The 26,516-nt window shown below is 37.1% G+C and overlaps 2 protein-coding genes across 3 annotated transcripts; one reads left to right on the forward strand and one right to left on the reverse strand.

Moving 5' to 3' along the window:
* Positions 1-1,394: 1,394 nt before the first annotated feature.
* Positions 1,395-8,191, forward strand: CER9 (RING/U-box superfamily protein). 2 transcript variants are annotated; one of them, XM_016324446.3, is made up of 9 exons: positions 1,395-2,278; positions 2,867-3,559; positions 4,216-4,983; positions 5,070-5,281; positions 5,373-5,735; positions 5,984-6,144; positions 6,224-6,387; positions 6,482-6,628; positions 7,167-8,191. In XM_016324446.3, the coding sequence occupies exons 1-9, from the start codon at positions 1,898-1,900 to the stop codon at positions 7,647-7,649; spliced, it is 3,372 nt and encodes a 1,123-aa protein (XP_016179932.1). In that variant the 5' UTR covers positions 1,395-1,897; the 3' UTR covers positions 7,650-8,191. The 2 variants fall into 2 exon arrangements, with proteins under 2 accessions (XP_016179932.1, XP_016179933.1); XM_016324447.3 differs by having other exon boundaries at positions 1,521-2,278; positions 5,987-6,144.
* Positions 8,192-21,543: 13,352 nt separating this feature from the next.
* Positions 21,544-26,116, reverse strand: LOC107622431 (polyadenylate-binding protein 2). The gene is made up of 9 exons (XM_016324311.3): positions 25,817-26,116; positions 24,315-24,433; positions 23,556-24,212; positions 23,398-23,475; positions 23,179-23,268; positions 22,716-22,853; positions 22,409-22,582; positions 22,118-22,321; positions 21,544-21,992 (listed from the first exon to the last, which is right to left on the reverse strand). Exons 1-9 carry the CDS (start codon positions 26,067-26,069, stop codon positions 21,747-21,749), a joined length of 1,959 nt encoding a protein of 652 aa, XP_016179797.1. The 5' UTR covers positions 26,070-26,116; the 3' UTR covers positions 21,544-21,746.
* Between the last annotated feature and the right edge of the window lie 400 nt (positions 26,117-26,516).

Consider the following 26,516-nt stretch of genomic DNA (forward strand, 5'->3'; position numbering starts at 1 on the left):
TGAAAAATACACCCATAGATATCAGTCAAATACACCCATAGATTAGCCACATACACCTATACGGTTTCTCATAAGTATTTAATTAGATCAGTTCAAAATGATGTTTCAATTCACTCAAACATGCATAAATATACAAGGTCAAGCAACATTACAAGGTCAAGCAATATACAACCAAGGACAAGCAATATTTAGAACACTTGCAACAGTTGATTATATTACATTATATCAGTTCAAAAATATACACCCAACAAATTATGCCATATACACCCAACAAATTACTCCATATACACCCACCAAATTACACAATATACTCCCAAAAATCAGTTACGAGAAGAACTAGAACAAGAAGAACAGTAAAACCTAGAACAACTAAGAAGAATAGTAAAACCTAGAACCAAGAAGAAAAGTAAAACCTAGAACAAGAAGAACATTAAAAACAGTAAAATGAGAGCTAAGAACAAGAAGAACAGTAAGACGTAGAAGAATGTAGAAGAACAGTAAAACCTAGTTCTTCGATTTCGAAATGTGGAAAATCTACAAGATGAGTAAAATAGTAACGTACCTTGAGTAATATATCTTCGTTTTTTCTGGAGATTGTTGATGGAGAGTTCTAATCTTCGCGACGAGTTCTATCTCTTCAGTTTCGAATGTTGCTCGAAAATGGACGATTTGTGTTTTCTTCGAAGGGCTTGGAGAAGTGGAAGAGTGCGCCATTAATGAGCGTTTTTTGCGAAGCGCAACCGTTGAGTGGCGCGCGTGTATTTTACGCTCCGTTCAAAGGGAGTGACTGCGCATGTGAATGAAGTCTGGGTTGGGAACTTGTAAAGCTTGTAGGGCTTTTTTGCTTGTATGTGTAGCAGACCCATTAAATAAATTACCCTTAAATGGACAAGAAAAATGAATTTGATTATCACTATACGAAAGACAGTTATGCTCTACATTTTTATGGCGAGTTTGGTGATTCATTTGGTATTACTTGTATCTTGGAGCTCCTCGCTCTCAATAACCAATGAACCAAACCAAACCAAACTTCCGCCACTATACATTTAATGATTTAAAAGCATAAAGTTTTTTATGTCAAGAAATTAAAAAAATAATAAATTGATAAAATAAAATAAAAGAATTTGCTATGGTAATTTTTTATATAGTAATATCGATAATTTTTATATAATCAAAATTTCAATCATATATTCATAAGGATATTAGTATCATGTAATTTCATCAGTTACAGTGTTAAAATGAAAGATGCACTATTTTATCGGATATTTTAAAATTACCTTAAATAATAATAAATTTCCTAATTTTAAAAATATTTAAATTGATATCCATATTTTAAAAGAAATCGCATCCATTCGCAGATTAAATTTTTTTTTTTGGCAAGAAGCCAGAATTTTAAAGGAAAATAAACAAAAATAAGCTTAGCTGAGCAAAGCAACCAAGTAAGCGAGCGAGTGAAATGTACCTGAGCAAAACAACTCGGTTAATTTGGTTTTTGCGTTGAAAAACACTGAACAACCGCTGAATTTACGAGATTGGGTTTGCAGTTGCAACAGGCAAAGCCAGAAGAAGCGGCAGGCGCAACCATAAACCGCCACATACAAATCACAATCAGCCACGTCAACCCCCCCCCCCCTCCCCCAAATTGTACCATATACGTCACCAACAACGCCAACACGCGCGTAATATAAATAACCAAACAAGGGCAATCCCGGAATAACTCATTTTCAACACACCGCCATCTCCGATCGTCACCGCTCTTTCTTTTCTTTCTCTCTTCTCTCTTTCCATCTTTTATTCGCTTTCTTTCTCTTCAGCTTCGATTCTCAGCCTCCACCGACTCGGTTTCTGACTCGCCCTAAGTCATCGCCGGTCCAGGCCGGTTCGGTTCGAATCCGCCATGGAGATCGCGCACGAGCCACCGCCTTCTCTCGACGGCAGCCCTATCGCCGCCGAAACTGTTGCAAACTCTCCGCCGTCGTCGTCTTCCTCTTCCTCCCCTTCGTCTTCTGCCTCCTCTCTGGCTTCGTCACCTCGTGCCGCAAAAGGAAAGGAGATAGAATCAACCGCATCGTCGGCAGCGCCGGCGCCGGCAGCTTCGCCTACTGCTAGGTACGAAGACGATGACGAGGAGGAAGAGGACGTGTGCCGGATATGCAGGAACCCTGGCGATGCCGAGAACCCTCTCCGGTATCCTTGTGCGTGCAGCGGGAGTATCAAGTTTGTGCATCAGGATTGTCTCCTTCAGTGGTTGAATCACAGCAACGCTCGCCAATGCGAGGTTAATCCCTTATTTTTGCCCTATTTCTTCCTAGTTGTTCGCCGTCATAGCTCTGAAACATGATTGTAGTTCGTTGTTTGGTTTGATCCTTTGAAATTAGCATGGATTAACTTCTATAGATACTTTTTTAGAAAAATTTGAATTTCTGATCCGTATCTTTTATATTTCACACATGTTATTTAAATAGAGCTGGTGAGAGTTCCTTTCTCTGAAGTTAACTCCCATGTATATAGTATTGGTTCTATATGATTATTTAGCTAGATTTTACCTGAACTTGAGCTCACATGAGCTGTCTAGTGATGAAGACGAAGATTTTGAAGTATTCTAATTTGATGTTAAGTAAGAGTGATGGCAATGTGTCATACAATTGGTTACTCTTGGACTTGGAAGAGTTGATCGGAAACATATGTAATAAACTTATACTGGAAGTAGGGCTTTGTTTTTAAAATCAGTTCATATGCTATGTTCAACACGCCAATAACCCTGCCTGAATGTACCTGAGTTGGGACAACGTTTATAGTGTACTTCTAGCCTTACATCCCTTTTGATTTTGGTGGCTCTCCTAAATTTGTTTCATATATGCTGCAGGTCTGCAAGCATGCATTCTCGTTTTCTCCTGTTTATGCTGAGAATGCCCCAGCTAGGTTACCGTTTCAAGAATTTGTGGTTGGAATGGCAATGAAAGCTTGCCACGTTCTGCAATTCTTCTTGCGCCTGAGCTTTGTGCTATCCGTGTGGCTCCTAATTATACCTTTCATAACATTCTGGATATGGCGATTAGCTTTTGTAAGAAGTTTCAGTGAAGCCCAGAGGCTATTCCTAAGTCATTTATCAACAGCAGTTATTCTGACTGATTGCCTCCATGGTTTCCTGCTTTCTGCAAGCATTGTCTTCATATTTCTTGGGGCCACTTCTCTGAGAGATTACTTTAGGCATTTGCGAGAAATTGGGGGACAGGATGCTGATAGAGAAGATGAAGTGGACAGAAATGGGGCGCGAATTGCTAGAAGAGCTCCTGGACAAGCTAATCGTAATATTAATGGTGATGGGAATGGTGAAGATGCTGGTGGAGCACAAGGAATTGCAGGAGCTGGACAAGTGATTAGAAGAAATGCTGAAAATGTTGCTGCACGGTGGGAGATGCAAGCAGCACGTCTTGAGGCCCATGTTGAGCAGATGTTTGATGGTCTGGATGATGCTGATGGAGCAGAGGATGTGCCCTTTGATGAACTTGTTGGCATGCAGGGTCCAGTTTTTCATTTGGTTGAGAATGCATTTACTGTAAGTCTATTAACTTCATGTTATAACGTCTAATGTTCGTTATTCATTTATTACAATGTTATTGGTCTTGTTATTGCTTCTTTATAAAAAAATGGACAAGTTGGCCTAGGCAGAAAAGAATGTTTAGCCAAAAATGATTAAGCTTATTTTAGTTGCATTTATGTCAGTGAGCTATATTTAACAAGCTCCTCTCCTGAATAATGATGATGTATATTTGTATTCAAACATTATTTTAGTGTGCTATTACAGTCATGGATGAAATGCAATCTTGATTAATAAACTTCTCTCATAACATGTGAATGGAAGGAATGCACAAATATGAGGTGATGAATTTTACTTGATCAGAGAAAAATATTCATTACTTTTGCATGTAAAATTTAAATTTGGGGGGTTCGTTGCATGAAATCCAAGCCTCATTCCCTTAAAATTGATTATTGGCTGTGTTTTGATCATTAGGTGAAGCATGGTTATTGAATTCTATGATTATCTTTCTTATGTTAATTGGTCATTTTGTTGAAGCAGTAGCTTATGTTCATAAAGTTGTATATTGTGCTGATAAACTTCGATGATAATTTTAATGTTTTTCTTTGACAAAATGAACCCATTGTTTTACATGGTATTTTATTTAGAGATTAAATATGTTGTTCCACATGCAGGTGCTTGCAAGCAATATGATTTTCCTTGGTGTTGTAATCTTTGTGCCCTTCTCATTGGGTCGCATCATACTCCATTATCTATCTTGGTTCTTCTCAACTGCTAGTGGTCCTGTAATAGCTGCTATGGCCCCACTTACTGACGCATCTCTTTCCCTAGCAAATATTACGTTAAAAAATGCATTAACTGCTGTTAAGAATTTGTCATCTGAGACTCAAGAAAGTGGATCAATTGGTCAGGTTGCAGACATGCTGAAAGTGAATGCTAGTGGATTGAGTGAAATGGCAAACAACATAAGTGAATCTGCCTCGTCTGATCTCTTGAAAGGAGTGTCAATTGGAACTTCAAGGCTTTCAGATGTTACTACTTTAGCAATAGGATATATATTCATATTGAGTCTAATTTTCTGCTACTTCGGTATTGTTGCTTTGATTCGTTACACGAAGGGTGAGCCTTTGATGATGGGAAGATTCTATGGTATTGCTTCTATAGCAGAAACAATTCCATCTCTCTTCAGGCAGTTTTTGGCAGCAATGAAGCACTTGATGACTATGGTTAAGGTTGCTTTCCTTTTGGTTATTGAACTTGGGGTATTCCCCTTGATGTGTGGATGGTGGCTTGATGTTTGCACCATACAGATGTTTGGGAAGACAATGGTTCACAGAGTTCAGTTCTTCTCTGCATCACCTTTAGCCAGTTCCCTAGTTCATTGGGTTGTGGGGATTGTGTATATGCTACAAATTAGCATATTTGTCAGCCTTCTTAGAGGGGTAACATTTGCTCATATGACATGATTCTTAAAGCTATTTCTATTTTTGACTACTAGTTTACATGTTTCATCTGTTTCTTATGGCAGGTTTTGCGCAATGGGGTTCTGTACTTCCTTCGGGATCCAGCTGATCCAAACTACAATCCGTTCCGTGATCTGATTGATGATCCTGTCCACAAGCATGCTCGCAGGGTTCTGTTATCTGTTGCAGTTTATGGCAGTTTGATTGTGATGCTAGTATTTTTGCCTGTTAAACTTGCCATGCGGATGGCTCCTTCTATTTTCCCACTTGACATATCGTAAGCTGACCTCCTTGAGCGGTTCCAACATTTCATACATGCACTCAGCCTCTCTACTATAGTTATTAACTTCAAATACATATTTTTGCAGGGTTTCTGATCCATTCACTGAAATCCCAGCGGACATGCTTCTCTTTCAGATTTGTATCCCATTTGCTATTGAGCATTTTAAATTGCGGACAACTATTAAATCCCTGCTTCGATACTGGTTCACAGCAGTTGGTTGGGCACTTGGTTTAACTGATTTCTTACTGCCTAGACCTGATGACAATGGTGGTCAAGAAAATGGAAATGGGGAACCAGTTAGGCAGGACAGGCTACAGGTTGTACAAGCAGGGGTGCACGATCAGGGTATGGTGGCCTTTGCGGGGGATGATTTGAATAGGGTTATTAATGCAGCAGGTGATCCAAATGCTGCCGAGGATTATGATAATGATGAACAATCTGATTCTGAGTGAGTTCCTTCCATATTGTTAGATTAAAGTCCCACTATTATGATTTAGGCCCTTCCTCCTCTGTATCTAGTTATTTTGTCTATGTGACCTTTTTGTACTTTTTACTTTTTACTTTTTATCTTTTATTTTTTATGTTTACTTTGCATAATTCATCGATGATAGGTCTAGCTGCTAATCTGTGTGTGTACACTCATGTTTCGGAAGCTATTTCTCTGGCACCATCTGATTACATATTTTCTTACTCTAGCAGTTATGCTTTTGCACTTCGCATTGTTCTACTACTGGTGATAGCTTGGATGACCCTGCTTGTCTTCAACTCTGCCCTGATAGTTGTACCAATTTCACTTGGACGGGCACTTTTCAATTCTATTCCACGTCTGCCCATAACTCATGGCATTAAGTGCAATGGTATGTAATTGAGTGAACTGGTTTTTGTTCCCAAACTTTGTTAATATGAATGTGGTTGTAATCTTGTATCTTTCTTCAGATCTGTATGCATTCGTAATTGGAAGCTACGTGATCTGGACTGCTGTTGCTGGAGTTAGATACTCAATTGAGCAAATCAAAAAAAGGAGGGCCTCAGTCTTGTTTGGCCAAATATGGAAGTGGTGTGCCATTGTTATGAAGAGTTCTGCACTTTTGTCTATATGGGTAAGGATGGTCATTGATTTTGTTATTCAGCCTGATTTTGCTTATGCATAGTTTTTCTTTATTTTTAATTATCTTCCCCGCTTCCTTATTTTAGATATTTGTCATCCCGGTGCTAATTGGGCTTCTCTTTGAGCTTTTGGTCATCGTGCCAATGAGAGTTCCAGTGGACGAAAGTCCTGTGTTCCTCCTCTATCAAGACTGGGCTTTAGGCCTTATATTCCTAAAGATATGGACAAGATTGGTAAGTGTTTTTGTTTTTTAAAAAATTATCTACATTTCCTTGGCTGTACCAACTTTTGTAATTGATCCATTTCGTAGTAACTCGCAAAGTTTCGCATTAATTAATGACTATCCAACAGATTCTCCAATTTATCTGGATCTATATACCCATATGACAGAGACAGTATAGAATCCAATGTCATTGTTTGATCCATGTTATCATCTACACCCGTTGTTCATACTTCCTTCTAGCATATGTAGTTTATTATTCCTAGTAGGATTATATACCCTCCTACACCCTATTTTGGATATCAAGTTGGCAATGGTATTAACTTTTTATGAAATGACTTGTAAGGTTAGGTCCTGGTGAGTTATATTTTGCATTGTAAGAAGAGAGAAATATTGGCTCATCTTCTATAATTTTTCAGTTCATCAATTTCCTATCAGCTGACCAAGTTTTGCTAAAGAAAAGTTGACACCTTTCATACCTGACTAATAATTTGGAATTGATAAGCTTTCTTGCTTTGATTTTCTTGGTGCTGACTTAGTTCTTTGAATAGGTTATGTTAGACCACATGATGCCTCTCGTGGATGACAGCTGGCGAGTAAAGTTTGAGAGAGTGAGAGAAGATGGTTTCTCCAGGCTACAAGGCCTTTGGGTCCTTCGGGAAATTGTACTTCCAATCATAATGAAACTATTGACAGCATTGTGTGTACCTTATGTTCTTGCCAGAGGTGTGTTTCCGGTACTTGGGTATCCTTTGGTGGTCAATTCTGCTGTATATCGGTTTGCATGGTTGGGATGCCTCTGTTTCAGTTTCTTGTGCTTTTGTGCCAAGAGATTTCATGTTTGGTTTACGAATCTTCATAATTCAATACGCGATGACCGGTATCTCATTGGCCGGCGGTTGCACAACTTTGGAGAACATGTCGAGAAGGCAAATGAAGCAGGAGCTTCTACAGGCGTGCCGGATACAATTTTATCTGACCATGAAGCAGATGTTGGACTTAGGCTGAGGCGCATAAATCAACAGGCAGGCTGAGATGTATTTCAGGTATGAGAACTTGTTAAACCTCATGCCTGTTGGCTCTGCTCATGAATCGGTAATGTATAATTATGCACCTTTGTTGGATAGTTATTACAACATCTGTCACAACACCTGTACTTTCAGTCGAGAAAAAACAGTATGTTTTGCACAATAATTTAGCTAATGGTAGGAAAATAAAGGTAGAAATTATTTACTTTTTGCTTTTTTATGTTTTTGGGTTGTTGAAAGAAGGAAGCGGGTAGCATGTTGGAGTCTGGGTTGCCTTTGGAAGTGTTTGGATTATCGTGGTTTGAAGTAGACATGAGGATGTAGGATCATGAAAGGTAACCATAACCTGTGTACAAAAGTTCCTAGGGTGTTCCAACGTGAACTTCTGATGGGTAGAAGGTTACTTTTAGGGAATGAAAGCAAGGTTAATTTGAATAGATGTTTAGTTAGCGTTTAATTTTTTGTCATGGGCACAAGGTCTTCAATTACCGGAGATACCTTTTTATTCTTTGATACAAGATGTAAATTGCAAATGTGGATTTCTTTTACTTTTTTTTGGACGTGTTTCAAATTTCAAACTTGATGGATCTCGACAATAACATTTTTAACGATTTATTAAAAATAATTTAAAACATATATATTTGCTAGGTAGGTTCCTGCTTCTAGACTATAAAATCCATACATTTCCCGTTTTGAAGAAAATCAAGAAATGTATGTGGAACCCGTTAAGGGTATACTGAAACTACTTGTCAACCTTTTTTGAGAAAAAATCTTTACAAAATTCAAAAAATGTGAATTAGATCAAATTTAGTTATTGATAATGATATTTCTAAAGCTGAAGAAAAAACGTTAATAAAGAAAAAAAGCAGCTAAAGAAAAACTGATGATCAAATTTAGTCCTTATGTATTTTTTTAATTAATCGGTATTTTTTATTTAAATAATCAGTTATTACAATAATTAAATTTTGTAGTAGAGAACTAATTAAATACGTATTTTATAGTTTGATTGGTGTTCACAGTATGGTTATTGAAAATAAAAGCGATCGACTATTTCAGAACCCTAACTATTATGTACCGTTCTCCCATCTCGCATAGTTGAATTAGAACATCGTTATGGAGCCTAGCAGTATTTTTTCTTTTCTCCCAAAGACACTAATGCGATTTTATTTCAAATGAAAGAAAAAAGTGTGTACAAAAGTCAGGACTACTAGTAGAGGAAAGTGGGGTTTTCCCAATTTTCGCATAACAGCGAAATACAATAAATCTAAGTAGGGGTATACATAGTCTAGTCCGGTTCGAAGATCTGGTCCAGCTTCGAACATTTTAAGGGCTAATTTTGTATGATTTTATTGGGTTTAAAGTCGGGTAAGGATCTCAAAAATAGACCCGATCATTATTTTGGGTCGAGTCTGAGTCAAGGGGAACTTGGCTTCTTCTGGTCTATGCACACTCTAAGAGAACTAAAATATATGTTTTAAATTAATTATAATATTATGTTATATTTTTATTTTTAATCAGAGTTGTTGAATTAGAAAATAGATCAAAGTATCAAATTAGAATTTATGGACAAATTTAAGTTTAAATATAGATATTAACTTTTCGATAACAAATTTATTTTTTATAAATAAATGCATCATAAATAAGTTTCTTTATAAATAAGTTTTTTTTTTATAAATTATTGTTAAAGTTTTAAAGACCCCGATTTAGATCTGGTATAATTGTGGCCAGATATTTAGGTTTCATCGGGTCTAGGGCCGAGTTAGGGTCCAAAAAATAGACTCGATTCACCGGGCCCATGAACATCCCTACCAAAAAACGTGCGAAACAAAATCAAAATAATAAAAGATTAATGATCCAAATTAGTCTAAATTTTAAAATAGATATTTTAATCTAAAAAGAATTAATACATAGATAAATTTTTAGCATTTTTTTCCTTAGACATGCAGTTTGGAGATTATTATGTCTAACGAGATGGAGATTAATCTGTATATTAATTTTTTTTAGAAATTAAAATGTCTACTTTTAAAATTCTTGAGTACTGATTTGGATAATAATAGAATAAAATGACTTGTGCATAAAATTTATCTAAACCCTAGTTTAACTATAATTTGTGTCATTTAAGTTGAATAAAGTTACAATTAAGTCCTTAAAAGTTAGTTTCAAATTAACTAGTCCTTCAAGAAAGAAAAAAAAAGTATCAATTTGATCATTCACAATATTAAATGATAGGTATGTTATGTTCTTCTATCAATTCATCACGTAAAATTTAATAATGGTGTTTATATATACCAATAACTCCTGCGATGTATCTGTTTATGAAAAATCATCACGTAGATAACTTCTGGAGTAAAACTTCACCTGTTTTAGTAGGATTTGTGGTTAATAGATAGCAGTTGATAAAGATTATATGGAAATTCAAAATATAATGAATGTTTTACTGTCCAAAAATATATCGTTTTCATGCTTATGTGGCAACAACAAAATATGCACCATTGTAGACAACAAAATATATAGACAATTTTGTTTCATTTTGCACTATTACACTTATTAACGAAAGGACATACATGTTCACTGTTTACTATCGTGAAAGACCTAATTAGTATTTTTTTTCAAAGGTTAATTAGTCCGAATTCAAAATCTTTAAAGATAAAATTATCACTTTACTCTTAAAAGTATCATATCAATATTTTTCCTAATAATTAAACTATCGTTTTTGTCTCCAACGTTTGGAGTAAGTCCTACCTAACTTTTAAATCGTCCTATTTGTATCCCTAACGTTTGTAAAAGTGATTCGATGTTATCTTGTCGTTAATTACACATCATGAGTTTTAGTTGGAGTTCTGAAAATTTCTTCTTGAAGTTAGAATATAGATGTCTGGAATAGAACCGATGATCTATTCCGGATAATAACTCATCAAAAGTTGAAATTAATCCCTGTAACATTTACATAATTCACTTTTTTGGGGACATAATTGAATTTGAACACAAATAGTGGGTACAATATTGAAATCGAACACATCCAAATAGGATCTAATTGAAAATGAATATATCTAATTGAGAATAATTGAAAAATACAATCTGATCTGTTAGTATAATTGACGGCAGGATAACATTGACTCACTTTTATAAGCATTTGGGATACAAATAAGATGATTTAAATATTAGAGACACAAATAGAACTAATCCCAAATGTTAGGGACAAAAACAATACTTTACTCATTTTTTAATTATTTTACCGTTATATTTCATTTATTTTGTATTTTGTATATAATTAATTAAATAATCATGTAAGTAAATCCGTTATTTGTCCATATATACCCGATACTTTTTTTTTCATTATTATCCAAACAAGATCTATCATTTCAAACACAAGTTCGAACACAGTTGCTTTATTTCATACTTCCCATGGTCACGGGTGCAAAATCTAATAAATTAATGATAAATAAACCACGGATATCTTTAGCATTGGCCATAAACTTCCTTTTCTTTTGATTTTGGAGTGGGAAGTTCTATTTTTTTTATTAATGAGAATTCTGACTAACCAAGCAGATAAAGATTCTTGTACTTTTTATTTCTCCTGCTATTTTTGTTGTATAAATTTTCTATAAGTCTTTTTTATTTTCATTTACGAAGGTTAAAAATATACAGATTAAAAGCTAAAGCAATAGTCTTTCTCTAAATTTAAGCCTCAATAAAGACCGACCGAAAATGAAAAACAAATTATTTCGCCTTTGTATAAAACAGCGATGGACCCTTTAATCGCTTTAAGAAAACCGTACTAAGTAGTACCATATCTTTATCAGGAATTACGAATGAAAAAATATTAAAACAACTAAACAAGGATGGCTCATCTTTGTTCGTGCAACTTGGAATAAAGGGGTCCCTGATTTTGTTAGAAGTTTGATAAAGGTACTTAAGGATGCTCTTCTCTTCAATAAGAAAACTTTTGGTAATGTGTTTGTCAAAAAGAAGTAGTTGGAGAGACAATTTAATGATATTCGAATTTCTCTTGAGAGTATGGAGGATTTGGGGTTGAGGGCGAAAGAACAAGGTATCTATGATGAAATAAATACTATCCTTCTTCAAGAAGAACTTATGTGATATCAGAAATCAGGAGAGCAGTCGGTTCAATGTGAGAACATAAACACTAAATTTTTTCACTTGCAAACAATCATCAGGAAAAAACGGAATACAATTCATAGACTGTCTTTGAAAGATGGAACTTGGGCTACTGAGCCGCAGGAGCTAGAGAAAGCAACAAACTCCTTCTTCTAGAAGTTTTTTTCTACAAGGGAGCATATTGATCTTCATGCTAGGAAAGACTTTCCCAGTCCATCCCTTAGTAAACCTGTCAAAGGTTGATTGAACCAGTGGAGTTGGAAGAGGTGAAACGAGCTGTAATGACCATGAATTCTTTTAAAGCTCTGGTCCAGATGGTTTTCAGACCCTATTTTATAAGGAATTTTGAAATTCTATATGCTATGATGTGTGGGGGTTAGTGGTGCGGAATTTCTAACCACAAACTAACCGGCAAGTGCACCGGGTCGTACCAAGTAATACCTTACGTGACGATGATTGATGGATTAAGCAACAATAGTGTTTGATAGGCTTAGTTAGACAAAAAGAAAATAGTGTTTGGAAGTTCAAAAGCATTAAAAATTAAATTCAAAGTTGAAGACAGGCAAGTGAATAGGTGAGGAATAAAATATGGAGAAAGCAGTTAAGGCTTCAGAGTTATCTATTTTTCCGGATTTACTTTTCTTACTAACTATTTTAATTATGTAGGATTTAATTTATGGCAAACTATATGTGACTAGACCCTAATTCCTTAGACCTTTCTAGTCTCCTCTAAAATTCATTAACTGCCAATTCCTTGGTCAATTAATTCCAATTAGAAGCTACATGATCAAATTCCAGTTTATATGCCACAAAAACTGTAATTACCCAAAAATAAAAGGATTATATATCACGTATCCCGTTAAATCCAGATAATTAAAATTTAGGAGAATATGTTTTCAAGCTGTTGTTCAAGTAAAGAGCTTTTCCAAGTTATACAAGAACTCAAATAGAAAGAGGGTCATACTTCCGTTCCACCCAAATTAATAAGATAAAGAGCGAAAGCAATCCTTAAATTATAAATCCATACATGAATTAAAAGAGAAAAAGCAATAAAATTAATCCATAGAAATAGACAAAGCTCCTAACCTTAACAGTGGAGGTTTAGTTGCTCATGGTTCAGAGAAAATACGGATTGTAAATTGGGATGGAATGGGATCCTCCCCAGGACCTCTCTCAAGAAAGGAAAGTTTCTCCCTTTTATAACTAATCTTAATAAATTTAAAATCTAATTTTTAAAATTAAAATAATATCTTTTCCTACAATTCAAATTTGAATTTAAATTTGAATTAATTTAAATAATCAAGTCTTCAATGGATGGATGGGGACCACTTGTTTCGTCCATTTTGTAACTTCTAATCTGTGTTTTCTGGGCTGAAAACTGGGTTAAAACAGCCCAGAAATTGCTCCCAACGTTTTTCTGCGTTTTCTGCACGTGGCGCATGTCACGCGTACGCGTCAGTCACGCGTACGCGTCGATGGTCTTTTTTGCGAGTCACGCGTACGCGTCGGTCACGCGGACGCGTCACTGAGCAAATCTTCAACTCACGCGTACGCGTCAGTCACGCGTACGCGTCGCCATGGATACTTCCAGATCACGCGCACGCGTCAGTCACGCGTGCGCGTCGCTTCTCGCTGCCATCTCCTTTGCTTCTTTTGCTACAGAAACTCCATCAAATCCAGCCGAATGCTACCTAAAATAAACAAAATTGCAAAAGACTCAAAGTAGCATCAATATTGGCTAAAAGATAATTAATTCTTTATTAAATTCAACAATTTAGATGCAAATTCACTAGGAAAAGATAGGAAAGATGCTCACGCATCACAACACCAAACTTAAACTGTTGCTTGTCCTCAAGCAACCAAAACTAATATAAGCTTAGGATGTGAATTTGCATGAGAACGAGAGTTCGATTAAGCTCATGTCTCTTCTTATAGTGGGATTTACAACTGCAATCCTGAATAGTTTTGGCATCTCACTTTATCATTTGAAGTTCAGAATGATTGGCATCCATAGGAACTCTGAATTCAGATAGTGTTATTGATTCTCCTAGTTCAGCATGTTGATTCTTGAACACAGCTACTTTATGAGTCTTGGCCGTGACCCTAATCATTTTGTTTTCTAGTATTACCATCGGATACATAAATGCCACTGACACATAACTGGGTGAACCTTTTCAGATTGTGACTCAGCTTTGCTAGAGTTCCCAGTTAGAGGTGCCCAGAGTTCTTAATCACACTCTTTTTGCTTTGGATCACGACTTTAACCGCTCAGTCTCAAGCTTTTCACTTGACACCTTCACGCCACAAGCACATGGTTAGGGACAGCTTGATTTAGCCGCTTAGGCCAGGATTTTATTCCTTTGGGCCCTCCTATCCATTGATGCTCAAAGTCTTAGATCCTTTTTACCCTTTGCCTTTTAGTTTAAAGGGTTATTGGCTTTTTCTACTCTCTTTTTTTTCTTTTTCTTTATTTTATTTTATTTTTTTCTTTTTTTCGCAAGCTTTGTGTTTTTCACTGCTTTTTCTTACTTCAAGAATCAATTTTATGATTTTTCAGATTATCAATAACATTTCTCTTTTTCATCATTCTTTCAAGAGCCAACAATTGTAACATTCATAAACTTCACTATAAAAAATATGCACTGTTCAAGCATTCATTCAGAATCACAGAAAATACCACCACATCTAAGTAAGTGAGACTACTCGAAAAATTAAACTCAAATTCTCATGCACTACATCTGTTCTTCTTTCTTTTTTATTTCAAGCTTAGTGGGCAATACATGAGACATCTTTCAGAATTAAAGCACTTAACAGAAAAATTAAACTAGAACCTATGAATCTACTAATAAAGGATCATGCAGCAAACAAAGCAAAATAGTAGAAAACCGAAACATACATAATAAAAGTGGGAGGGAATAAAAATGAAAGGAACTCAACCACCTTGGTTATCTGAGCGGTCGTTTTATTCTTCAGGTTGTACTCCTCAATGAAGATGATTCGCCTCCCTTTTGGTGCCATCGGAATAGACAGAAAATCCTTAAGCGAAGCGTCAACACCAAACTTAAATGTTTGCTTGTCCTCAAGCAAAGAAGAACTGAAAATAAAAAGAGACAGATATTTTGAGAAAAGAAAAATAAAAGGATAAAAGAACAAGAGAGAATTAGGATTGGGAGAGAGAGAAAGAAAATTAAAACTGGGCGGCGAAGGCGACGCGTACGCGTACGGCACGCGTACGCGTAGGTCGCAGAACTTCCTTAATGACGCGTCAGCATCAGGCACGTGTCCGCGTGCCCTGGGTTTTGCGCGATTCGTGCGAAGCCAGCCGCGCGCACGCGCAACTCTCTGTTCGCGTGGCTAGGGAACCAATATTGGCATACGACGCGTTCGCGTCATGCACGCACACGCGTGGATGGCCGTTTGGTCAAATGACGCGCATGCGTCAGGGACGCATACGCGTGGGCCATTTTGTGCTTTTAGCACACTTCCAGCCCCAAGCCAGCATAACTCTCTGTCCAAACACCTTTTACGCCGATTGCGAGGTCACGCGTACGCGTTGATGGCGCGCACGTGTGGGAGACGCGTACGCGTGGGTTTGTTTGTGCTAGAGGCATCATTCTTGCGCCACTCCCGCGCAACTCTCTGTTCAAATTTTTTTCACGCACACCCATCTGACGCGTACGCGTCAGCGACGCTTGCGCGTCGTGTGCCCCACCCCCCTTTTTTTTTAGCTTGTGGTGTTCGGTTCCTATGATAAAATAGCTGCATGATCAGAAAATTAGTAAGAAGTTAATAAAAATCAAATAAGTAAGAAAACTACTACTAATAAAAATAAAACAAAATAAAGCTAAGAATGAAAAGGAATGATCACACCACGGTGGGTTGTCTCCCACCTAGCACTTTTAGTTAAGGTCCTTAAGTTGGACATGTGGTGAGCTCCTTGTCATGGTGGCTTGTGCTTGTACTGATCCAAGAATCTCCACCAATGTGTGTTAATCCAATGGCCACCGGGATTCCAAACTAGGCGCATAACTCCTTCGAGCAAGTTGAAGTAAGTGACAAGGCCCCAATAATGTTGATTGTGAGAATGAATTCCAGGGTCCCAAACCTTGCTTTTACACCCATCTTCTTGTGGATCACCATTGTTCCCACCGGGTGGCAATTGATCTGAATTCTCACAGAGACATCCAAACAACCTTCTAGACCCATTCAATTGAGTTCTACACCAATCCTTGCACTTCAATTTGGAGCATGCAACCATATTGAACCTTGCTTGACAACTCTTACCACTAACTATCTTCCTCTCACTCTTAATGCCACAAAAAGCTCTAAGTTGACCATCCGTCTCCAGTAGCCCATATTCAAGTGGGAATGTAAAGGTTAAAGATAAGAATTTTACCCACTTGAATGTTGTATTGGATGGTGATGGCTTTGGGAGAGGTCTTGCAAGCTCCACTCCCTTGTGTTCTTCTTTGAATTCTTTCACTTCTTTGCAGGCTTCCTCAATTTCAACTTCTTCCTCTTGGTAGCTGTCTTCTAATTCAATCTATTCTTCATTGCTTACCAAGGGCATGGGAGGTTGTGCATCTTCCTCCTTTGTGGGTGCATCTTCCTCCTTTGTTTTTGCATCTTCCTCTTCTTCCATGTGTGAGGATGGAAAGTTCTCTAGTTCACTGGAGTATGAACTCTTTTGATTGATTTCCCCACTTTCTTTTATAGGATCTTGTATTATATCTCTTGGAAAGGAATTTTCTTGCTCCTCTTCCTGTGGTTTGATAATCGACTGCACATGCTTCTCTATATTTTTGACACTTGTCTTTATATCATGTAAGAATTCTTTCATGAGAAGCTCAAGATCTGATGGTATTTGAGATGAATAAGAAGGAGGTGATGGTTCTTGATAAGTGTAAAAAGAGGATGGTGCTTGGTATGAATAGGGAGATAGTGGCTCTTGATATGGGTAGAAAGATGATGGTTCTTGATATGGATATGGAGATGGTGGTTCTTGATAGTTGGAACATGGAGCATTGAAGTTTCTTTGGTTTTGACTTTGCCAACCAAAATTCGGGTAGTTCCTCCATCCACAATCATATGAATTACTACTTGGGTGTGAGTAGTAACCCATATGATCTCTTTACATTATTTTTCCTTAGCACAAAATATCAAAAAAAATTAAACGCACCATGTGATAAACAGGAAAGTAAAGAGGAAAGAACATAATTCTAAAAATTAAAATAAAACTAACTAGGAAACACCAAACTTAAGATAAAAATAAAATAAAACTAATAGAATATAAAAAGTTAAAAAAATAACCAAAAAAATAAACAAAGTAAAACGAAGAAAAAAAATGAAAATGAAATGAGAAATAAAATAAAATAAAAAATCGACGAGATTTATAAAAAAATTTTTAAACGGAAGTAAAAAAAAAGTATATAAAACGGGGGCAGGGGGTTTGCTAACGAAAAAAAAAACAAGGAAAATTTTTTTAAAATTTTTTCTTTTTTCTTGAAAAATAATAAAATAATATTTAAATAAAATTAAAATTAAAACGCCTAATCTAAACAATCAAACAACTAATAGTTGTTAATCACAGTCAATCCCCGGCAACGGCGCCAAAAACTTGGTGCGGAATTTCTAACCACAAACTAACCGGCAAGTGCATCGGGTTGAACCAAGTAATACCTTACGTGAGTAAGGGTCGATCCCACGATAATTGATGGATTAAGCAACAATAGTATTTGATAGGCTTAGTTAGACAAAAAGAAAATAGTGTTTGGAAGTTCAATAGCATTAAAAAGTAAATTCAAAGTTGAAGATAGGCAAGTGAATAGGTGAGGAATAAAATATGGAGAAAGCAGTTAAGGCTTCAGAATTATCTATTTTTCCATATTTACTTTTCTTACTAACTATTTTAATTATGTAGGATTTAATTTATGGCAAACTATATGTGACTAGACCCTAATTCCTTAGATCTTTCTAGTCTCCTCTAAAATTTATTAACTGCCAATTCCTTGGTCAATTAATTCCAATTAAAAGCTACATGATCAAATTCCAGTTTATATGACACAAAAACTCTAATTACCCAAAAATAAAAGGATTATATGTCACGTATCTCGTTAAATCCAGATAATTCAAATTTAGGAGAATATGTTTTCAAGCTGTTGTGTAAGTAAAGAGCTTTTCCAAGTTATACAAGAACTCAAATAGAAAGAAGGCCATACTTCCGTTCCACCTAAATTCATAAGATAAAGAGTGAAAACAATCCTTAAATTATAAATCCATACATGAATTAAAAGAGAAAAAGTAATAAAATTAATCATAGAAATAGACAGAGCTCCTAACCTTAATAGTCGAGGTTTAGTTGCTCATGGTTCAGAGAAAATACAGATTGTAAATTGGGATGGAATGGGATCCTCCCCAGGACCTCTCTCAAGGAAGGAAAGTTTCTCCCTTTTATAACTAATTTTAATAAATTTAAAATCTAATTTTTAAAATTAAAATAATATATTTTCTTAGAATTCAAATTTGAATTTAAATTCAAATTAATTTAAATAATCAAGTCTTCAATGGATGGATGGAGACCACTTGTTTCGTCCATTCTGCAACTTCTAATATGTGTTTTCTGGGCTGAAAACTGGGTCAAAATAGCCCAGAAAATCGCTCCCAACATTTTTCTGTGTTTTCTGCACGTGGCGCATGTCACGCGTACGCGTCAGTCACGCGTACGCGTCGATGGTCCTTTTTGCGAGTCACGCGTACGCGTCAGTCACGCGTACGCGTCGCCATGGATACTTCCAGATCACGCGCACGCGTCAGTCACGCGTGCGCGTCGCTCCTCGCTGCCATCTCCTTTGCTTCTTTTGCTGCAGAAACTCCATCAAATCCAGCCGAATGCTACCTAAAATAAACAAAATTGCAAAAGACTCAAAGTAGCATCCATATTGGCTAAAAGATAATTAATTCTTTATTAAATTCAACAATTTAGATGCAAATTCACTAGGAAAAGATAGGAAAGATGCTCACGCATCAGTTAGTCAAGAGAGCCTTTGAGGGAGAGATTCTAAATGCTGCTATTTTCAAGACCTGCATTGTTCTGATTTCTAAAGTTAAAGCTCCTACTTCTTTAAGAGACATTCGCCCTATAAGTTTATGTAATGTTCTTTATAAAATCATTACAAAAGTGCTGATGAACAGGGTTAGACCCTTTCTGTCAAAGTTCATTGGCCCGCTTCACGATGGTTTTATCCCAGGAAGAGGTACTACAGAGAACATTATCATTGTGGAGGATATTATGAGTTTCATGAAGAACACTAAGTCTAGGAAAGGGACCATGATCTTTAAGATTGACTTGGAGAAGGGTATGACAGGGTGGACTGGAGATTTCTTGAAGCTATTTTGGTTTGGTTTGGCTTTTCGAGGGCTACTATTCATCTTATTATGGCTTGTGTGACATCATCTTCTTTGTCTGTTTTGTGGAACATCGAGAAATTTTAGAGCTTTAATCCCCAGAGGGGTTTGAGACAAGGGGATCCCATGTCCCCTTATCTCTTTGTGCTTTGTATGGAGTGTCTTGCTTGTTTTATTGCCCATCGGGTTTCGTAGGGCTCATGGATACCGGTGTCGGTTTCTAGATATCACCCAAATATATCCCACTTGATATTTTTTGATGATCTACTGTTGTTCTTTAAAGCTACGAAAGCTTAGGTAGAGGATGTTATGCAGTGCATGAACTTATTTTCCAAATCATCAGACCTGCGAGTGAATCTTAGTAAGTCTAGGGCTCAATGTTCAAAGAATGTGTCTGTGAGAAGGAAAGAGATGCTCTCGGGAGTCCCTCGTATTCGTTTTTGCCAGGACTTGGGACGGTACCTATGGTTAATATTGGGCATAAAAGGTCTTCTAGAAAGATGGCTCAAGAAGTCATTGAGATGATTTAGAATAAGCTTGATAGTTGGAAGTGGTATCTGCTGAATAAGGTAGGAAGACTTTGTTTGGTTAAGTCGGTAATGACTTGTATTTCAGTCTACAACATGCAGGTTACTCTACTTTCAAAGTATGCATGTGAAAAGATTGATTCACCGATGCAACAGTTCTTATGGAAAGGCTAGAATAATGGGAGAGGGTTGTCTTTGGTTAATTGGGAAGTAGCTATTACTCTCAAAAAGGCAGGTGGCTTGGGTGTACGAGATACATACCGTGCTAATCTGGCACTTCTTGGCAAGTTGGTTTGGGATTACTTCAATAATAAAAACAAACTGTGGTATAGATTGTGATGCAAAAATACATCTAGAATTCAAATTGTTTTGGTGGTGGTCATGGACAGAATGCGTCGACCATTTGAAAAAAAATTCTCAAAACATATGAAGCTCTTAAGGATGGGTTTAGGTGCAATGTAGGGAATGTGCAGCAATTCGTGTGGTATGATGAGTGAACTACGTTTGGAAGACTTTGTGATCTTGTTCCCTATGTTCACATATCTAAGTCGGAATTTGTAGTGGCTGATTTGTAACGTGATGGATCTTGGATGGTGGATACGCTTGCTACGAAAATTCCTCTTGCAGTTAAGCAATTCATTTCCGGCCTTACTTACCCAAAATCGGCGGATCTAGATACGGGGTGGAGTTAGTGGTTGCAAGGACAAAAAGGTATAGTGCAAGAGAGGGTTACAGTTGGTTGTTGAAGCATAAAGTGGATTGGAATGGTAATAGTGATTGGAGCTGGCTGTGGCATTTAAATCTTTCGGAGAAGATCAAATTCACTATGTGGCTTGTGTTTCATAACGCTCTCCTGATGGAGGCTTTCCATTTTAGGAAGCATCTAACTATTTCAGATTTGTGCCAGAGATGCAATTCGGCTCTGAAGACAGTCGAACATTGCTTGCGGGACTGTGTTAAATCCAAGAAGCCAAATGTTAGACACTCACTTTATTAACTCGTTTGAAGACACTTCCATTGAGATGTGGTTTAGAAAGGTCATGCCTAATAATAAGGTTCTTTTTGGGGCCAAAATGTGGTGGTTGCGGAGACATAGGTGTAATGATGTTTTCAGTGTTAGGAATCATTGGATGAATCACAAGGTAGTTGCCCTTATCAAAAGCACTGCCATAGACCAGAAACTTTATATGCACCGATATTCTTTCATTTCAAGATCGATGATCTTTCATTTCAAGATCGATGAAACTTTATATGCATCGATATTCTTTCATTTCAAGATCGATGGTGTTGAAAACCTTCTGTAGGTAACACCTTTAAAGTTAATTATGATGTAAGTTTATTTCCTGATTTAAATTTGGCTAATTTTAGTTGTATTATTAGAAACTCGTGACTACTCTGGTACTTCTCATGTATTATTAGAAACTCATGACTATTCTGGTACTTCTCATGGTCTGAAGAGGACTTGTCTTATCCTGAGATTGCGATTTAAAAGTCATTGTGTGTGAAGCATAGGTACATCTCGAAATTGCTGATTTAGTTTACAAAACTTTTGTCAGGATCTTAATACTTTCAAGTTGATTGAATAGCTAGAAAAGCAAATAAAGCAATGAATTGAATGACTAGATATGAAACAAGAAGTAATTTTAATGTGATTTGGTCAAAGCCTAGTGTTATTCTCCAACAAATCTTCAGTTCTGATTTAGGCTAGGAGTTTGTTTTAGTTTTCCCTTTTTTTTTAGACACCAAAAGAAACAAGGATGACTCAACCTCCCAATCATGCCCAACCCAATCAAAACTTGGCATAGCAAATCACAGATAATGCATAATCTAACCTCCCAGAAAAAAACCTCTTGCAACCGAACTAGAAACATGAAATTAAATAATTCCTTGTACCAGGCATAATTTAAATAAGCGTAAAACCAAAAGGAGGAGGTCCAGAACAAACCAAAAGTATCTAATCTAGTGAAACAAACTCAACCTGAAAACTGTATCAAGCAAGCGCCGACAATAGAGATCCATCATCACTAGGAATGTAAACCCCAACATATAAATCTTAAGAAACAAGGTTGTCATTGAGTGATAATGAAGCAAGCTGGTCAGCAGCACCGCCAGTCTGCTGCTGCTGTGCAACATTCCTTAAGACGTCCATTGCCTCGGCCACCTTTGCCTTCAGGGCTTCGGGTGACTCAAGCAAGTGCAGAACCTCAGTCTGGTCCATCTCCAGAAGCATTCCAGTCACCTTGGCAGCATTATCAGGCTCCAACTGTTCCACCAGAGGGTAGAGATTTTCACCCAGCATCTACAAATATAAAACCAGTCAGTCAGTTATAAAAACTAACAAGCAACAGACCAGGAATTCATCTGATCACACAGGAGAATATAAACAACGATCATTCTAAAAATGAGTGGGGATAGAATACCTACCGTTCTCTGCTGCTCTGGAGAAGCATTTGCCAATGCAGTAGCCAAAGCCCCAATAGGAATTTGCTGGGAGATTGTTGCATCACGCATAGGCATCCCGGCCACATCATACGGAACAGAAAACATGCCTCCAGCAACACCAGGCATGGGAACATCAGGAACCCTACCAGCGGGTGGATAACGATACATACGTCCCCTAGGAAGCATCTGCCAACCCCAAAATAACCAGGTCAGTGTACCAAATAGGATATAGATGATATGCAAAAAAATGAATTGAGATAGAATTCAAGCGACCTGAGGTGACATCATTGGAACTGGATGCTGGGACTGCTGGACTCCACCTGCACGTCTTCCACCAGGACGCTGCCCTTGCTGTCCTTGCTGAACCATTGGCACAAAGAAATTTGGAACAGGAGCCCCGCCAGGCCTCATACCAGGCACAAGTTGTTGTTGATAACCAAACCCAGGCTAGCAAAAGCCAAGAGACGAGAAGAATAAGGAAATTATTATCCAAATAAAGGAGAAACAGGAACAATATTGAGCTCCATTCAAGATCACCACCTGGTTCAAGTCCAGAAACAAAGTAGAAAGAAGGGATTACCTGGGAAGGAATGATAGCAGGAGGGCCTTGACCATAAAATATTTGTTGACCAATACCTGGACCACCAGGGGGATACATTGGCACCCGAGGACCAACAGTGGGTCCCATCGCAATGGGCCGCATTTGAGCAAACTGAGCCTGTATATTTATTTGAGTTATAAACATCTTCATAGTCACAAAACTAATCCTTATAGAATGGTGACAAGGCAAGAGACATCATCACTACAGCTAATGTTACCAACCTCAAATAACAAAATAACCAGGTATTTTACTATGAAAATCTAGTCTAAGCATACAAACATGTATACAAGTAATGATAAAGTGACCAAAGATGGCTTGTGTAGATCATTAATATTTTTTACTAGGAGGGAATGGCGAGAGATTTTTCTCTGCATTGGTACTACACAATTGCAACTACAATGGTCTAAGTTAAAAAGTGCTCAATGTTTATAACAAGAGATACCTGCAATCTAGCTCTTCTATCTTCCTTCCGCTGGGCAAGAGTCACATAGAGGGGTTTGCTTACCACCATTTTGCCATTCATCTCCAAGAGCTACAAAACAGGAATCAAAATAATAATAGAAATCAATAGAAAAAATATTATAAAACTAAGGGGAAGAAAACATAATCAGCCTAGAAAAATTACCAATTATTTCCAACAAAAAATTAGCAAATGACTTACAGCTCTAGAGGCCTCCTCAGGAGTTGAGAATGCAACAAACCCTGATCCTCGACTGATTCCATTAGGGTCCCTCATAACCTTTCAATTAAAAAAGGAAATAATGTATAGAGATTGTGTTGCTAGCAAACATATAGCGTGACGCCAAATATACTACATACCTTGCAAGAGGTAATAGTGCCAAATGGGGAGAACAGCTCCTTAAGTTTATCATCTCCAATGGTATCATCTAAGTTTTTGATGTACAAGTTTGCCCCTTGGTATTTGTCAGCAGCTTCTTTCATGCTCTGCTCAAATTTTTGTTTTAACTCATGCTCCCTTTCAGATTTCTTTTGTGCTTTTCCAACATACCATTCTTTGTCATCAAATTTTTTGCCATTAAGTGCTTCAACAGCCCTAGCAGCATCTTCAGGATTCTCAAAGTTAACAAATCCAAAGCACTTGGACTTTCCATCACCATCCCTCATCACAACAGCACTGGTAATGGTCCCAAATTCACCAAAAACCTTGTTCAAATCATCATCCGTGGTTGACTCAGATAGGTTCTTCACAAACACATTGTTAAATTTTGCCTTGTCAGTGGCACTTTCTCTCTCTTGCTTGCGAAGGAAGGGTCCCACATACACTTGCTTATCGTTCAACAGCATGCCATTCAGCTTTTCTATGGCTTTCTGAGCAGCTTCTTCGCTATCGAATTGCACAAACCCATACCCTTTTGACTGACCAGATGAGTCTGTAGCAACCTTGCAAGAAAGGATATTCCCAAAGGAAGAAAATGTATCATGCAATGCCTTGTGGTCAATTGCCTTGTCCAAATTCTGCAATAATCCACACAAAAGAAAGAAATGGAGTCAGGATCACCTAGACATGCAAAATTAAAGCTTCTTAGTACGAAGCAATGTGAAAAAAGACGAGCATACCTTGATAAATATGTTTCCAGCACCACTTTTACGAATACTGGGATCACGATGTGAATACATAATGCGGATAGGCTTGTTATTCAGAGGAGTGAAGTTCAGAACATCCAGTGCTCTGGCAGCTGTACACAGGTAGCAAATCTTATGAACGGCAAGAACACTGAATCAGATGATAAAAGAGCAAATAACTTATGGTTCATCACAACATCAATAATAACACATAGTAATACTTGGGCAGAGAAGATCATGAAAACACAAAAGAATATCAGACCAACGACAAACTAATTAAACGAGAAGGATAACCACATCAAATCAAGTTTCAAAATATGGTTATAATTCATGAAACTATTCCCATCGCAGAATGGGCATGGACAGTAACCAAACAAGTAATATATTAAAGAGCACAAATCGCATTGGAATATATTCTAGCAATTATTTCCTCCACCATGCTTTCGATGACAAATGTGGAAACTAATAGTTGTACTTTGTACAAAATCGACAGAAAAGTAAAAAAGTACTCTAAATTTTCTGAAAGTCCAAAACCAAGGACCTTTTCTGGTATGATGTATTTGAGACATTAGTGATCAAGTAGCCCCATGATCTCTTCAACATTGATCTAGAGTTGAAATTATCATTAGATTTACACCACAGTTACTTTTGGAACTACAACAGCTAAGTCTTCCAAATACACGAAAAAGGCCAATGTTAATACTAAATGATCCAGCAGTGCATGTTTTATACACTGATAAGGCGGATTACAGGGAAGGGGAAAAAACCCTAGGAAATAGAGTACACCCAATAACCCTCTAAATAATCAATAGTCAACAATTTGCTGCACAATGCTTAATTTTTAACATGGCATTCAAACTTCTTTTCCATGCCTCATTGAAAATGTTTGAAAAGATAAATATTTTATATTTTCACTGCATTGATTATATAAAAAATTTCCATTTGTTTTTAGCCAAATCCTTGTTATAATAAAGTACTTCATAAACAAAATATCCTAGTCTTTATGCAACAATAAATCATAAAACGATAGATAATTACAACTGCTCAACAAAGTCCACTGTTGCATTAAAAGAAATTTAGAACATAATATAACCAGCTAACCAATGTAAATAAGCCAGTAAATCTTCCGGAGCTTTCAATTATATCAAGCTACTCTAGGTTTCACCAGAGCAAGGCGGCATACAAAAAATTAGAAGCCTAGCAAGAATCTCTCGCCCATGAACTGACATGAACACATCCATGAGTCCACCACAAACTCGAACAATAAATTAGCACCCAAAAAATGCAAACATATGTTAACCCAAGTCCTGAACTAACTCATTAATAAACAAGCAGCAACCTTATACACAAATCCATTTCTCAACCAGAGAACCCGACACATTTTAAATTTAACTACTCATCAAAAGCAGAAAACACAGCAAAGAGCGGAATAACGAAACACAAAATAAGTAAAATAAAATAAATAGAAGTAAAAATAAAAAAAATAACTAACTAACCATCTTGCGGGTTGCTGTAATTGACATAACCGTAACCGAGCGATCTGCGGCTAGTGAGGTCGGTGCAAACCCTAACGGACACAACCTGACCCAATTGGTTGAATAGGTCATATAACTGCGACTCAGTCACGGTCGGGTCCAGATCCCCAACGTAAAGCGACGTCGTCACGAACTGGTTTCCACCAGCACCACCAGCTGCTCCTCCGTTGGGACCCGCCATCGCATTCTGAGGCTGAACTTGAACCTGAGCCATCTCAATCAACAACAACAACAACAGCTACTACAACAACAGCAACAATTATTACTTCAACAACACAACAGCAGCAGAAGAAGAAGAAGAAGAAGAAAATAACTTAACTCCTGGTTTCTTTTTTCACCCAAATTTTCTTTTTTTCTTTTTTTTTTTTCTTTTTCTCTTCCCCCTCCTCTTGTTATTCAGAACAATAAAACCCTAAGGAAGAACAGAAAAATAAACCCTAGCTAGACTGAGCTAAACGGTAGATTTGAAGAACAATAACCACAGCCTTCGGACAAATTTTAGGTTTTTTTCTAAAATTTTTCTATTTTTTGTTTTTTTTTTTTTTTATGGAGAAAAGCGAGGAGAGGGAAGGGAGAGATATGGAGGTAGATGCGAAAAAAGGATAAGTGGTGGCCGCCGGTAAGAAGCGCGGCGGCGCGTGAGAAAGAAAAAAAATGGTGT

Source organism: Arachis ipaensis, chromosome B10 (assembly GCF_059453495.1).
Source record: "Arachis ipaensis isolate K30076 ecotype BB chromosome B10, ASM5945349v1, whole genome shotgun sequence".
NCBI classification, from domain to species: domain Eukaryota; kingdom Viridiplantae; phylum Streptophyta; class Magnoliopsida; order Fabales; family Fabaceae; genus Arachis; species Arachis ipaensis.